General features: G+C 36.3%; 1 protein-coding gene across 1 annotated transcript in view; it reads right to left on the reverse strand.

The window, feature by feature from the left end:
• SETD2 (SET domain containing 2, histone lysine methyltransferase) overlaps positions 1 to 13,890 on the reverse strand; it is a 93,501-nt gene that overhangs the window by 17,219 nt on the left and 62,392 nt on the right. Inside the window, 1 exon segment of the mRNA XM_020999125.2 lies at positions 5,163 to 5,297. Within this exon segment, the coding sequence (XP_020854784.2) occupies positions 5,163 to 5,297 (135 nt within the window).

The following is a 13,890-nucleotide window of genomic DNA, read 5'->3' on the forward strand; positions in this document are numbered from 1 at the left end:
AATCCTCTGCCTACTCAATACGGGGACCAAGTCATTCTCTATTTGCAGTGCTGGTCTAAGATAGACACACATGCACATACACGGAAAAACTTGTAATAGTCTGTCCGTATAATGGTCAACATAACAAATCTTCTTTATGCCCTATTAACAGTGGGTTTAGTTAATAACTGAACTTCCTTGACTGATTAGACATTTAATAGGTTCTAAAAACTTCTAGCTACCAACCCTCAAAATGTCACACATACCAAAATCAAAAATCAAAAATCTGGGGAACCTCATCATTTATAGGGAACTGTCCTTTGACTGGGACTCTATGATGGAGATCCTCCATAAGAGTGGCAAACACTACTGACAAGTATAATCTCTTTTTAAAGTCCTGCTTAATATTAGTAACTAAAGGAATAAAAAAAAAAGTTTTGTTATGTCCTTTAAAGAATTCTGCATGATTTAACACATGTCTGGGAGACACCTTGTTAGAGAAAGGTCTTTAAGGTAAGATTTTGTTCTACCACATCAAATGCTTTTTTATAGTCAAATAAAAAGCAGAGTGGGATCTCATATTACCAGCACCTTTCAGTTAAATGTATGAATATAAAGATGTATTTTGCTGTGAAACACTGTTACCAAAAGGCAATGTTAGGAATGCCCTCTATAAATGAATAAAAATTAATAAATGATAAAGTTGGTATACAGTTCAATCAACTGATCAAAAAGCATTTATTAAGCACATACCATTTGCTAGACGTTGTTGTAGGCGTACAAAGACAAAAAGTCCCTGCCTCAAGGTGCTAATATTTTCTATGGAGGAGACAACATGTACATAAATACAAAATACATATAAGGTAAGGTGAGTGAGGGAGGTCACTAGTAGCTGGGGGGAATAGTGAAGTCTTCATGTAGATGGTACTTTTGCCAAGTCCTGAAGGAAGTAAGGGATTTTACAAGGAGGCAGGGAGAGAACAAATCCCAGGCATGACATACGGTTCAGTTAAAAAGCACAGACAGAGATGGCAAGTGGAGTATTATCTATAAGCAATAAAAAGAAAGCCAATTTAGCTAAACTACTGAAAGACAGGAAGAGGGAAAACAAAGGTGGAAAGTTAGTTTGGGGCCAGACCATAAAGGAATTTAAAAGCCAAAACAGATGAGGTAATAAGGAGGCAGTGGAGCATTCTAAGAAGGAGAGTGACATGGTCAGACCTGCGCTTAAGGAAAACCATTTTGGCAGTTGTTTGGAGAACTAAAGTAGGAAAGACAAGAGACATAGAAAACCAAGGAGGCCACTGCAATCAATCAGGATGGAGATGATAAGGGCTTGAATATAACGTGGAGGCTACGTGAGAAAGGGACTAACATTAGAGATGAAGGAAGAGGTAAGGAGAAGAGAATAATTTCAAGGTTACAAGCATGTAAGAATGTTAGCATCTTTGACAGAAATAGGGAAATGTGAAAGAGAGGTGGGCTGGGAAAGAGAAGATAATGAGCTCTCTTAAGATACATTTAGTTGGAAATGTCTCCAACTCGAAATGTCTGATAGCTAATTAGTGATAGGGTGATGAAGTCCAGGGGAGAGACTAGGACTGGATATATAGATATGGGAGTCACTGTTATTGAAATGATTATAATAAAACCCATGGAGCCAATGAGAGAAGAGATTAGATAGTTAAACTATTAGTAAGTAGGCACTTAATAAAATGTCTATCAACTGATTTATATTAAGTGCTTATATGTGCCAAGAACTGTTCTAAGCTCTGGGAATACAAAGAAAGGCAAAAACATGGTCCTTGCCTTCAATGAGTTCCTTTTTCACATTTCTGTCTTCTGGAAAATAGGAACTGGAAAGCAGAGACCGCAGGAAGAGGGAAGGCAGGTACCTGGGTGGGGGGGCAAAGGAGACAGTTTGGAGAAGAAGCAGATCAGAGACTAAGCAAGATGTAAAGTGAGCATCATAGCTGAAGCTGCTCAAAACAAATTAGTACCTGATGGAGACTCATCAATTAGCAAGTTGGCCTAAGAGTGGGGCCACCCTTAGGTAGACAAGGCAGCCAGTGTAAAGGTGAAGCAGACCAGGAGAATAAGCAGGAAGTAAAGAATAAGAATAGGGTTAGGCCTAAAATAGATCCCTTCAGGACACTTACATTTAAGAAGTATGATAAGAAGAGGGTAGTCAACAGCGTTAAATCCCACAGATAGATTGAGAAGAAGAAGAAGAAGAAGAAGAAGAAGAAGAACAACAACAACAACAACAACAACAACAACAACAACAACAACAACAACAAAAAGACTACCAGAAATGGCAATTAAGAGATCACTGATAAATTTGGAGACAGCAGTTTCATTTGAGCCATGAAGTCAGATTGGAAAAGGTAGAGAAACAAATAAGAAGAAAATAGAAGCAGTAAGTATCCATTCTTTTTGCTAGGAACTTGGCTGAGAAAGAGAGAAATAAAGGATATGTGCTTCAAGATGATGCTAAAATTTAGTGAAGTTTTTTCTTTTTTTTTTTTAAAGGATAAAGAGACTTGGATATATTTGAAAGTAGCAGAGAAGGAACCAATAGAAATGGAAAGATCGAAGATTACAGGGAGAAGAGAGGTACAATCTACTAAAGAAGAAAAGAAAGATGAGATCAAGATTGCATATAGCAGAGTTAGTGTCTTCATGAGAAGGGCTGTCGCTTGAGAAATTAGAGTAAAAGAGTAAGGAGCAGGGGAAAATACCAGGGGATTTTGAGATAAGAGAGGGAGAAGAGGGAGCTTACAGCAAATAAGTCTCTTATTTTCTCAGGCAATTATAAGGCAAGGTCAGAATAAAATGCTTACTGAAGTTTAGACTCAGTTTAAGGCTTGACAACAAATTTCTAGTGAACTTAACAAGATGTGATTTCTTCTAGCTCTTTTCAGAAACACATGCAGAAAGTAGTGGGAATAATTGATATTTGTGGTCAACTCTAAAAAATAAATAAATACACACACACACACACACACATATATATAAAACCTGAGTTTTTTTTAATGTTTTGATATCATCTACTTTTTTTCAGATACCCTGAGAGTTGATCCTTCAACAGCCTAAAAACTGTGTTGTTTCCAGACTGGAGTGCCTCTTTGTATACCTGGTCTAATTCAACTGCTTTTTTTAATTTTTGTTTTCTTCAGCACCATTTTTACATATTTTGGTTTTTTTCTAGTTTTGGTCCAATTATTATCCCACCTTCAGTTTCATTCTTAAATATCCTTTTAAATTAGGTCTTTTGCCAATCTTTCTTTAAACTTCAGTGGTGTTTTGTTGTTGTTGTTGTTGTTGTTTTTTTGCATATCTTCCCAACATTTTATAATAATACTCAATCTTATAGCATCCTTTGTAAGATTTCACAAATGAATTTATATTTTAACCTGATGTTCTCCCCTTCATAGCAATCTCACTTTATTTGACGAGGAATGATTGTTGTCAATTAAGTGATGAGATCAGAAGCCAGAGCACAAAGGGCTGAGAAGCGAGAGAAGAAAAAAATTAATGCAACAAAAGTAGACAGCTTTTGGTAAAGAGATGAGATATAGGATACCTTGAGGGATGAGAAGGGTCAAGTTTATTAAGGGCTTATGAAGGAGAAGAAGACGTGGGCATAGTGGTAACTGTAGAGGAGGAAATAAGAGAGTACAAAGGAAGAGTTTGAAAATTAGAGGGCAAGGGAAAATAACTGTGGGCAGAAATCTACCAGAGGAGATGGTATCATGGGTACAAGTAAAGGGGTTGGCTTTGGTGAGGAAGACCACCTTTTTATCAGAGACTAAAAAAAGGAAATAAAGGGAGATAACATCAAGAGGTTTTGAAATGTATAAGAGGAAGGATCTCACAGTGAATAGCCTCTATACTCTAAGTACAAACGAAATCTGCTGACAGAGTATAGGGAGGATGTAGTGTTAGAGGCCTGAGGAGAGAAGGGTTTTGAAGTAACTGCTTTCAGAAGTGGGATTAAAAAAAATTAAGGAAGAGTAAATGGACCGGCCTGCTAAAATAAGGGGAAAATTGAGATTAGATAAAAAATCAGCAATAATTCTAGTTAAGCACAGTTGTGTGACTTTGTCTAGCTTCCGTTAGCTGCTTGGGAACAACAGCAGAGAAAAAAGCTGGTGGAAATAATCCAGAGGTTGAAGTAGGTTAAGCTTGGAAAAAAGTACAAGGAATCAGAAGGGAGTAGAGGTCTGTAATATTCTACTATTCCAAGGTCAAACCAGGGAAGAGAACAAAGTGAAATCAGGGCAAAGGTAAAACAGCCTAGGGGAAGATTCTGAAGGGCAAAAGAATAGAAGCTCAAGGTGAAGATGAACAGTAGGGTTAGAAGAGTGAGGCAAAGGGCAGCTAGGTGGTGCAGTGGATAGAGCTCTGGCTTTGCAGTCAGGAGGACCCGAGTTCAAATTCGACCTCAGACATTTGACTTACTAGCTGTGTGACCCTGGGCAAGTCACTTAACCCAACTACCTCACCAAAAAAGAAGGAAAAAAGAGTGCAGCAATAAGAAAAGGAGTTTATAGACAGATAAAGGAATTTCATAATTCATGAAAATGGAAGTACAATACTTGTGGGTGGTGATTTGAAGAATGACATTCACAATGGTCTCAAATTATTACTCTTTGTGTTTTCAGAACTCCCTTTTTGAGAGTTTCCCATCACTGCAGGACCAATTTCCCTTGTAGAATTCAGTTCATGGGATTCCATCTATGTTTCTTATGAATCCTTTAAGAAACTCTTTGTTGCCTTATCTTCTTACTATTTAAATTCTCTCAAAGTCTAAGGGTACGTGTCACTAACTCAGATTTCCTTTCTTCTCTATCACAACTACTCAGATGAAGTAGTTATACTTTCCCCCAAAGGTCCTCATCATTTTTACCTAATTACTGCCTATGACAGTCTAAGAAATGGTCAACAATAATAATAAATAAAAGAATATCAAAGAAATGGGATTAAAAGCTGTACCGATAAACAGATAAGATTATGGTGTTGGTGCTACCTCTCAATATGAAATATACTAAAGAAACAAAAATAAACAGAATGTACTACGAGGAATACTTAAGAAATCTGTGAGAAACCAAAACGAAAAACTGGTAGAATCGGTGAGCAATGCGGGGGAAAAAATTAAATACATGCAAAATATTTTTTACCTGCTGTAAAGGCTGAGGCTGCCCTGCTGCTACTATTGTAGTCACTGCTGCTGTTGGTTGTACTACTACACCCTGTGGGTGAGCTGTAAATATCTGTTGCCCTTGGATGTATTGAAGCCCTGGTTGTGGGTAGCTCTGTAACAGAGAAATAAGAAAAATGAAACCGTGATAAACAACATGTTAATTCTAAGATAATATAATTAAAAATGGGATCTTCTAATCAAGATAGAGTTTAGGTTATCACATTTGGAAACAAAGCTTTAAAATTTCTATAAACTTTTTGGCCCATTGATACCCATATTGGGACACAAATAATAAGGGAATGTAGGTGCCACAATAAAAAACAGAAACAAAAACACAGTGAAGCCCAACATGAAATCACCCAATTCTTTCAAAAGTTTGCTAAGTTTGAAAGAGAAAAATACAGTGTACCACAGGGGTAAAACTTTTCTTCAAGGTATTTTATGTTCCTACGCCAACTTGTTTATTGTTTCTATCATAGAAGAACATTTATAAAAGATGATGATTAGCAGAACTTCTCAACTTGTTTGGGTTCTAGACAAGAGAAATTAATTCAATTGTGTAAAAACCAAGTACCCCATGCTAAAAATAATCCTATACTGCTTTTCACAGAACTTTCCTAACCTTAGTACTGTTTCTACAATCCCAAAAAAGAGCAAAAGGAATAAGTGAAGTCAGTGCAGAGTTTTGTGGGAAAATTAAACTCGGATTATCACAGAAACCAAAGAACTGAAAGCAACCCTAGCAGTCATTTAAGTACTATTTTACTCCCAATTCAGGATTCCTTTCCCCCTGCCCCACCCAATTTTTTTTTTTTTTTAAAGACTGGGTCTGCCCATCTCACCTATGCTGGAAATACAGGGTCTACTCACAGGTCCAAACTCATTTCCAATCATCATGAGAATTCTGATCTGCTCTGCTTCCTATCTATGGCATTTAACCTCTATACAGGGAACCAAGTTGTCTCCTGCTCCTAAGAACTCACCATATTAATGCTGAAATTAAGTGTGGACACCTGATCCGCATAGCCCAGTACAGTTCAGAACTGCTAGACTAAGAGAGATCCAACAGCCTCAGCCTCCCCAGTAACTGGGATTACAGGCATCTGTTAGCAGACCCAGAATGATTTCTTTCTGAATCCCCGCCCCCACCCCCGTAATGGGATTAAGTGACTTGCCAAGGTCACACAGCTAGTAAATGTCAAGTGTCTGAGGTTACATTTGAACTCAGGTCCTCCTGACTCCACAGCCAGTGCTCTCTCCACTGCGCCACCTAGCTGCCCCAATTTCTTTCTATATAATGCTTTAGAGATGATCACAATCTCTGCTTGAGCACTTCTTCAGAAATCATTAGCCCATTCTATTATTTGAATTGTGAGAAAATTCGTAATGGAGCCTCCCTTTCACTTTTACTTGTCTGTACTAATTCTGCCTATTGAAGCTATAAAAAATATCTTTTAGAGTTCTAACCTTTCTTTCATACATGAGGCATTTATATATTTGAAAAATATGCTATCTTTTTTCCTAACCCAATGTCCCACTGAAGCTGGTTTCTTAGTTATGCCATTGGAACATAAGCTTTGGTAGGTTCTACCATGCTAGAAAGGGATGGTAGAAGTAAAAATGGCCCTCATTCCAATGCAGTCTGCTTGCATTTGATCAGTAACTATGTCAGAAAAAACAAATAATGGGTACCAAAGATCATAGTTTAAAGAGCACCTAGCAACTAACTTAGGTGTTAAGTTAACTAATCAACTAAACTGCTGGTACTCTAAATAAGATTCTTAAACAGTCCTCAGATAGATAACCTACCAGAGTAACTGAATCATTTCAAATAATGACATTCTTGATACAAAGGAAACTAGAAGACAAAAAGAAGTTGCAGCTAAATGTATGGAGGTCTTGAGTCTTTGGAGGAGAAAATAAAGGGGTTGGTTTAAATGTTAATCTACAAGCATAAAAAAACTTTTCAGTTGCATCTGAAAATATATAACATTCTATTACAGAGGATACAGAGGAAGAGAAATTCTACTAACTCAATATCTTCCAAATGAAGGCAATGTATAATTTGATATTTGGTGACATTAATGTAAAGGCGGGCATAAGGGAGGACAGCAAAAATCTGTCTGACAATGGGATTAAGGACTAAGACACAAGGGAGTTTAAAAGCTTAAACAGAAGTCACACGCCTACACAGCCTGAATTCTCCGGTTAAAAAAAGGAACCTGGAGACACTCGACATGGTAAGCACCAACTAATCAAATAACAATATATTGCTATTTATAACTAGCATCACAAAAACAAAATGAACTTTATCTTAGTAGGCATGAAATAAATGGTCATAATTTTGCAAATCATTTCCCAATCACCTGTATGTGTACAGTCCGACCACTGACTAAAATCAATACTAAATTAGAAGTAAATAGCAAACAATTCTAAACAATTCCAAACTCACCTATTCAGAAAAACTACTGATGTCAAAAAGTGTGAAATGTATAAAAACCAAACTCAAACACGCACAAGTGATTGTATTTCGTTCCATCTTCTCCAGCAGATTGCCCCTTCTAATACCCCTACTCTCCCATTTATCTTCAACTTCTCCCTGGAATGGAATATTACCATATGCCAGGCATTACGCTAAGCATTTACAAATATTATCTCATTTGTTTCTCACAATTACCCCAAGAGGAAGATGCTATTATATCCTCATTTTACAGTTGAAGAAATTGAGGCAGAGGTTAAGTGTCTTATTCAAGGTCACACAGCTAGTGTCTGACTGAGGCCATATTTGAACTCACATTTAATATTCCTGACTCCAGGCTGCTTCCCTAATGCCAAAAGACATGCCCACATCTCCCCCCATCTTCAAAAAACCCTCACTTGATTTAAGGTATGGTTTTCCTCATTTTTGTGGCTAAACTCCTCGAGAACTTACCTTACTCAACTACAATAAAATACCTCTCCTTCCCTTTCACTCTACAGTTTGGCTTCCAATCTTATTATTCAAAACTGCTTTCTCCAAAGTACTCCTAAAGTCTCTTAATTGTCAAATTCAATGATCTTTTTTCTCAATTGCCATCCTTTGAGTCTTTTCCTTAATGCTCTCCTCTCTTTAGGTTTCTATGACAATGGTTTTCCTTCCACCTGTCTGCTCCTTCTCAGTGTCCTTTGCTTGATCTTCATTCAAGTCAACACCCCTCCTTCCCCCATTATGAATATCACACAGGGATCTGTCCTGGGCTCTCCCATACTATTTCACTTGGTGATCTCATCAGCTTCCATAGATTCAATTATCATCTCCATGCTGATGATCACTACATCTATTTATACACAGACCTAACTTCTCTACTGACCTCCAATCTCCCATCTCCAACTGCCCACTGGACATACTGAATTAGAAGATCTTAAGTCTAAAACTGATCTCATTATCTCTTCCCTCAAAAGCTTCTCCCCTTCCTAACTTTTCTCATTACTGTGGAGGACATCACCATCTTTTCCCAGTCACACAGTCTTACAACCCAGGTGTCATCCTCAACTCTTCATTCCCTTTCACTCCCCCTATCCAATCTGTTACCAAAGCTGTCAATTTTACTTTACTATCTCTCACATGCAACCCCTTCTCTCCTCTGACAATGCCACCCCTCGATGCCAGCCCTTATCATCTCACATCTAGAGTATTGCAATAACCTGTTGGTTGGTCTGCCTCTCTCCACTCTAGCCCATCCTCCATTCAGTCCTAAAGCACAGGTCTAACCACGTCACATCCTCTTAATCAATACGTTCTAGCGTCTCCCCATCACCTCCAGAATTAACTACAGAAATGTCTGTTGACATTCAAAGCTCTTCACAACCTGCCCTGCCCACCCCACCTTCCCATTCTTCTTACATCTTATACCACCCCATGTACTCTTCAATTCAGTGACACTGGCCTCCTTGCTGTTCCTTAAACAGGACACTCCATCTCCCAACTGCAGGCATCTTCAAAGGCTATCCTTCACATTTAGTAATCTCTCCCTCCTCATTTCCACCTCTTGGCTTCCTTCAAGTCCTAGTTAAAGTCCTTCCTTCTACAGAAAGCCTTTCCTGTTCCTCCTTAATTCTACTGCTTTCTCTCTGCTGGTTATTTCCAGTACATTCTGTATACAGCTTATCTGGACATGGCTGCTTGCATGTTGTCTCCACTGTTAGTCTGTGAATTCCTTAAGAGCACAGATTATCTTTTACCTTTCTTTGTATGCCTAGTGCTGAGCACAATGCCTGGCACATGGTTGGCATTTAATTTTTAATGAGGGACTGACTTAACTCCCAAGGAAATAGCATAAATAGTATAAAAATTCCACAGAAGAAAATGCCAAAGGGTCTAGAAACCACACCAGTCAGAAACTGCTATCACCTTGCCAGGTGGAATAAAATGGGAGATAAAAGTAACATTGGTTTATGAGAAGGATCTTTGTGTGTGGACTGTAAACTTAAAAAAACCAACAACACATATATATGTGTATATATATGTACATTTACAAATAGAAAGATAACTATATTTCAATGTAATGGACTTGCTTTGCATATCTATTTTATATATTTTTGCATATTCCTTTGCATATCTATTATATTCATAACAATTTTATACACACACACACATGTTGAAGAGCCCCTGATTAAAAATATGAAATCATTTGAAAAATCTTATAAGATCTTCTGATAAAACACAAAGTTAAAGAAGGGAAAACAAGTTTTCCAGAAAGCTTGGTGAGCAAAGCAACTAAGCCAGATTCTAGCAATGTTTAGGATAAAACTTGGAAGACAATGATGGATGAAGTTAAAAAAAAGACTACTGAGGTCACTAGAAGAAACTATCCTATTAATGATTAAGGAAGCATGTTTGGATACTCCCCCACAAGGAAGTAGAAATCGCATTAAATTAGATGGGAAGTCATAGCTAGGCTAGCTCAAGCACACAGAGGAGACAGATGCTAAAACCGACAACTTTTAGACCGAGGCAGTAATGTCTCAAGCTATGTGCCTGAAGAACGGCAATCCATAATCTCCAAAGGATTAAATATGCAAGTCAGTCAAAGGAAAAGAGATATATACTGAGCATGATTTGGCTTTAGCGAACTACCACTGATGAACTGCTCTAGAAGTAACATCAAAAACATCATCCAAGAAATATGTCCATCAAAACAAATTTTATTATTTTGTCTAGCTCTATAAAGTATCCTACAGGTAGTTTGAATGGTAGAAAATGAAATTTGTTAGTTTAGGTAGTATAACTTATATTGCACAGTCTAACCATAAGGCCTTCTTTATTTCATTAACAATGGCTCTGTAATTGCTTTTATGTTAAGTGTTAAACACTGTTTCCAGATTTTTATGCATTATGTAATTCTTTAAAATCAGAATCCTCTATTTTTTACTTTTAGATTTTATTATTACTATGCAGAATTGCTACTGATTTTGGTGGGTTTATTTTGTATCCTGCTACTTCATCTAAGTTAGTATTTCAATTATAAAATCCAATAGCAAGTACACATATTTTTAATTTTCCTTCCTCTCAGCTTGTCTTTAATTTCTCCCTTGTCTTACTACACTTGCTAATATGTCTAGAATTATATCAAGTAGTTGGGAAAGGGGACATCCTTAATTCTTGCACTTACTGGGAAAATTTCCTCATAGTAAAAAGGTTTTAGATGTATCCTTTTTTACATTAAAAATGATGATTCTATGCCAATTTTTGTATTTTTTTTTTATAGCATAAGTGCTAAAGTTTTCTTTTTTTAAACCTGGAAAGACTTACATGAATTCATGCTGAGTGAAATGAGCTGAACCAAGAGAATGTTGTACACAGTAACAGCCACACTGTGTGATGACTAACTTTCGTAGACTTCGCTTTTCTCAGCAATGCAAGGATCTAAGACAACTTCAAAACGCTCATGATAGAAAATGCTGTCCACATCCAGAGAAAACTACGGAGTCCGAATGCAGATCAAAGCATACTATCTGCTATTTTTTTTTGTTTTGTTTAATTTTTTTCTTTCTTGTGGTTCCTCTCATTTGTTCTAATTCTTCTTTACAATGTGACTAATGTGAAAATATATTTAATAAGAATGTATATGTATAGCCTATATCAGATTGCATGCTGTCTTGGGGAGGGGGGAAGGTGGAGAAAATTTAAAACTCAAAAGCTTATGGAAGTGAATGTTGAAAACAAAAATAAATCAATTAATTTTTAAAAATAAGTTTTCTTTTTAAAAAATCTATTGAAAGTGGTTTGAAATTGTCTGCTTCTCAATAAAATTACACTTTCTAAAAAATGTTGAAATATTCCTGTATTCTTAGCATAAATCTAACTTAGACTTAGTGATAAACTATCAAAAAACCAAGGAGATACTTTATTGAGTGAGGAAAAATAACAAAATATATTCGGGGTAAAAAAGGTCTAGACGTAGAAGGAAAATAATGGGAAAAAAAGTAGGGGTGAAGAATACTTTGCAAAATTATTTTGTACTAATTACAAAATAGAAAGTAGCTCAGCAGAATACACTAGATAAGGACAAGTTGGAAACAAATTCAATAAACCTAGTGTTCAATAAATTTGAGAATATAAATCTTCTGGGAGAATAACTCCCTATTCCATAAGATATTCTGGAAAAACTAGAATGCAGTTTGGCAGAAATTAAGTTCAGACCAACATCTTATAAAACAGAAACTTGAAATGACTTTCTGACCTGAATAGGTCAGAACTAGATGAGAAAGAGTTTTAGTGCAACAAGAAGTACAAATATTATTAAACTAGATAATTTCAATTATATAAAATTGAATTTTTGCATTAAAACTGATGCAACTAGGATAAGGACATGTTGATCGGGAAAAATTTTTTTGCATCATGTCTCCAATAAAGACCTCACATCCAAGAAACATAGAAAACTAATATGAATATTAAGACCCAAGCTGTTTTTGAAAGGATAAGTGGTTCAAAGGACACAGTTTTCAAAAGAAGAATTGTAAATTATTACTGTATCCTGTGAAATAGGTGTTATTATTTGCATTTTTCAGATGAAGAAACTGAGACTGAAAGGGATTAGATGACTTGCCCAGGGTCAACATAACTATTAAATCTCTGGGGCAGGATTTCAATCCAGGTGTTTCTAACTCCAGGTCCAGCATTCTCTATCTACGGTACCACCTAGTTTCTTTACGGGAAAACACATACCAACATAACCCCGACTTTCAAACTCATGGCTATCAAACTGGCAAAATATGAAAAAGACAGTAATAGAGAAAAAAATCATTCTGGAAAACAATTTTAAGTTATGCTAATGAAGGGAGTAAAACATTCAATCAATTTGTCATATCTATCTTCCTCTCTAGCCTGTAGAACTACATACTGCGAAGTTGAAACCTCCAATGGTGTTGCTACATGTTGCACTACTGGACTGAATGTCTTTTTTTAAAAACTAGGTTTTTATTTTTATCCAATGCAGCAATTTTGTAGTGGCAAAGGCTTGGAAACAAAGTAGATGTCTATCAATGAGAAATGGCAAACAAGTAAGAATGAGTGAATGTAATGGAACATTACTGTGCCTTAAGAAATGATTACTAAAAAGAATTCAAAGAAACAGAGCAGACTCATTTGAACAGATGTAGAATGAAGGAAATAGAACTAGGAAAATAAAACAACAATGTCAATGGAAACAAAATCAAAACTAAATGCTATGAAATTATACCGGTCAGGCACAGCTGATGTGCTGGGCTGGTTTCCCTGAACTGTTTTTATCCTCCTTTTTATTCTTAGTTATGAAAAGATGGCTCTCCATAAGGAAGGAAAAAAGGAAATGTATAGAAATCAAGATAAAAGTAAAAATAAAACAGCAAAAAAAAAAAAAAAAGTAAAAACGTTTCAGTTCTCTTTCAGGGTCATCCCATCAAATACTCCCCCTGTTATATACAAAAGTTGGGTTTAGGCCCAATGAATGTCCACTTTGGTCAACTGAGATGACCTAAATACAGGGAAAGCAAAGATTTTCTTATCTTTGAATCTTTCCACTACACCTAGTGGTTCAGCATATATTAGACCTCAGGTCAATTACAGATGGGAAGATTAACTGGGCCTGAACCCACTTACAGATGGTAAAGTATGACGGACAAGTAGGCAGGGATGGGAAAAAAGTAAGACTAAAGATTTATTAAATGATGTCAATGACTTAACTCTTAAAGAACTCTTTTCTCCCACCAGGACAGAGAAACTGGATTTTATTTCACACCTTCTATATAACAGAGAGTGACATCTGTTTAGAACCACCATTGTTATATGCCTTCTGTAAGTCACATATGGGTGTAGCTGCAGGTGCACCCAAGATTCTAATTACAGACTTTATTTAAATCCTTTGACATCTTTAGGCCTCATAATGAAGGGATTAGTCTAGGTCTGGCCTTGGGTGACCTCTCTAAAATTTCTTCATGCTCTAATTTATATTATATGACTAGATTCAAGATAACAGATTGCATAAGAAATAGTTTCACTTGTATGAGTGGGTAGGCACTCAAATGTGTTAAACAATTTCTAGTCTAGCAAATTTCAAATGATATGACAAGTGGTAAGTATAAAAAAAGAAGTAACAAAAACAAGTCTAATTAGAGATCTAATTAGCATACTACAGTAAGGTAAGATTTTTAAATACCAAGTATTTATTGTAAGACAACATGATAGA

The sequence above is a fragment of the Phascolarctos cinereus genome, unplaced genomic scaffold, assembly GCF_003287225.1.
Source record: "Phascolarctos cinereus isolate Bilbo 61053 unplaced genomic scaffold, phaCin_HiC Scaffold_4;HRSCAF=312, whole genome shotgun sequence".
NCBI classification, from domain to species: domain Eukaryota; kingdom Metazoa; phylum Chordata; class Mammalia; order Diprotodontia; family Phascolarctidae; genus Phascolarctos; species Phascolarctos cinereus.